Here is a 1,312-nt window from a genome sequence, read left to right as displayed (position 1 = left end):
CCTCCTCCTAGATAGCCTCCCGCCGTACCTCCTCCTGCTTGTCCACCCTGTTGCTGATATGAACCTGTGTGACTGTTCATGCTGCTACCGCTACTCACATAGAGATAGCCACACCCCGCACCCGTCGAGGCATAGAGAGAAGAAGAAGAGAGAGGATGTGATGGGAACCCTCGATCCGCTCCGAGGAGAGAAAGCATCTCCGGATTTGAATAGCTAGGAGTAGGAGACGGATAAGAAGAATACAGGTGGCTATTATTCGGAAAAGAAGAAGAAAGAACAGAGGAAGAAGAAGGTCCTATCGCCCCTGCTCCCCCAGAAGGCATGTGGTACGACGATGCTACTTCTCTCGAACCAAAGGCAGGGGGTGGCGAAGAAGGATAAGAAGAAGAAGAATTGAGAGGAGGAGAAGGAGTACCAGATGAAGAAGAAGAGGAAGGAGGAAAGAGATGGCGATTGTAGTCTTGTAACTCCGCTACAGAGAGAAAGACAGAAAGGAGCAAGGCGCGCGAGAGACACCCCTTACACGATTGAAGAAAAGACGGGAGAGATACTCATGTCTACTTACATACATGTTTATACACAGTCTATAGACTTGACATAGAGAAGACTAGTGTATACACACCAAATAGATATCTATAAATACAGGAAGGAAAGACATGACAAAATGTATCTATAGAGAAGGGGCGAAAGAAAATAGATACGCTCCTCTCGTCACTTCATCCTTTTACACACATATATACATGTATTGACATACATCAAAGAAAACATCTATCCTTGATCTCCCTATCTGTCTGTCTGTAATCCGTCGATATATTTTCCATAGATACATATGACCTAGGCCCTCAATACTACTTCTACTAGTATAAAGAGTAACAACATGGTCGGTCCTTCGGTTTTCTTCTTTCTGTCATTCTTGTTCTTGTTGTTTTTCTTCACCTTTTCTTTCATCCTCTCTTTCTTTCCTTTCGTCAAGATCGATGAATGGCTTCGTAACAGGCAGCATATAGACTGAGAGAGGCAGCTATATGCACATCTTAACCACCCTCACAGATACTACTTCCTACCACACCCCCCGATACACCTAGATCTCTCCTTCTATCCATTCTATCGGTTCTATATCATATCGATCTATAGAAATCTCTCTCTCTCTCTCTCTAAACATGTGTGCTGAGGTAGGGAGAAGAGATATAAAGCCTTCTTATACACAACCCTCGGCACATGAGGAGATCTGTCTTGAAGACTGCAGACTCCTCCCTCTATACTTTCATATCCCACAACTTTCAGACGCCTGTATACAGGTTCCCCTCTCTAT

General features: G+C 44.3%; 1 protein-coding gene across 1 annotated transcript; it reads right to left on the bottom strand.

Annotated features, from left to right (window-relative positions):
* Window positions 1-495, bottom strand: CSUI_007563 (uncharacterized protein; the record flags this gene model as incomplete). The annotated part of the gene is made up of 1 exon (XM_068067708.1): window positions 1-495. A coding segment is annotated over exon 1 (321 nt), but the record flags the coding sequence as incomplete, so codon positions are not given.
* Window positions 496-1,312: the final 817 nt, after the last annotated feature.

The sequence above is a fragment of the Cystoisospora suis genome, assembly GCF_002600585.1.
Source record: "Cystoisospora suis strain Wien I chromosome Unknown contig_4027, whole genome shotgun sequence".
Lineage (NCBI taxonomy): Eukaryota > Apicomplexa > Conoidasida > Eucoccidiorida > Sarcocystidae > Cystoisospora > Cystoisospora suis.
Note: the sequence above shows the minus strand (reverse complement) of the source record. Positions and strands in the feature narration are given on the sequence as shown.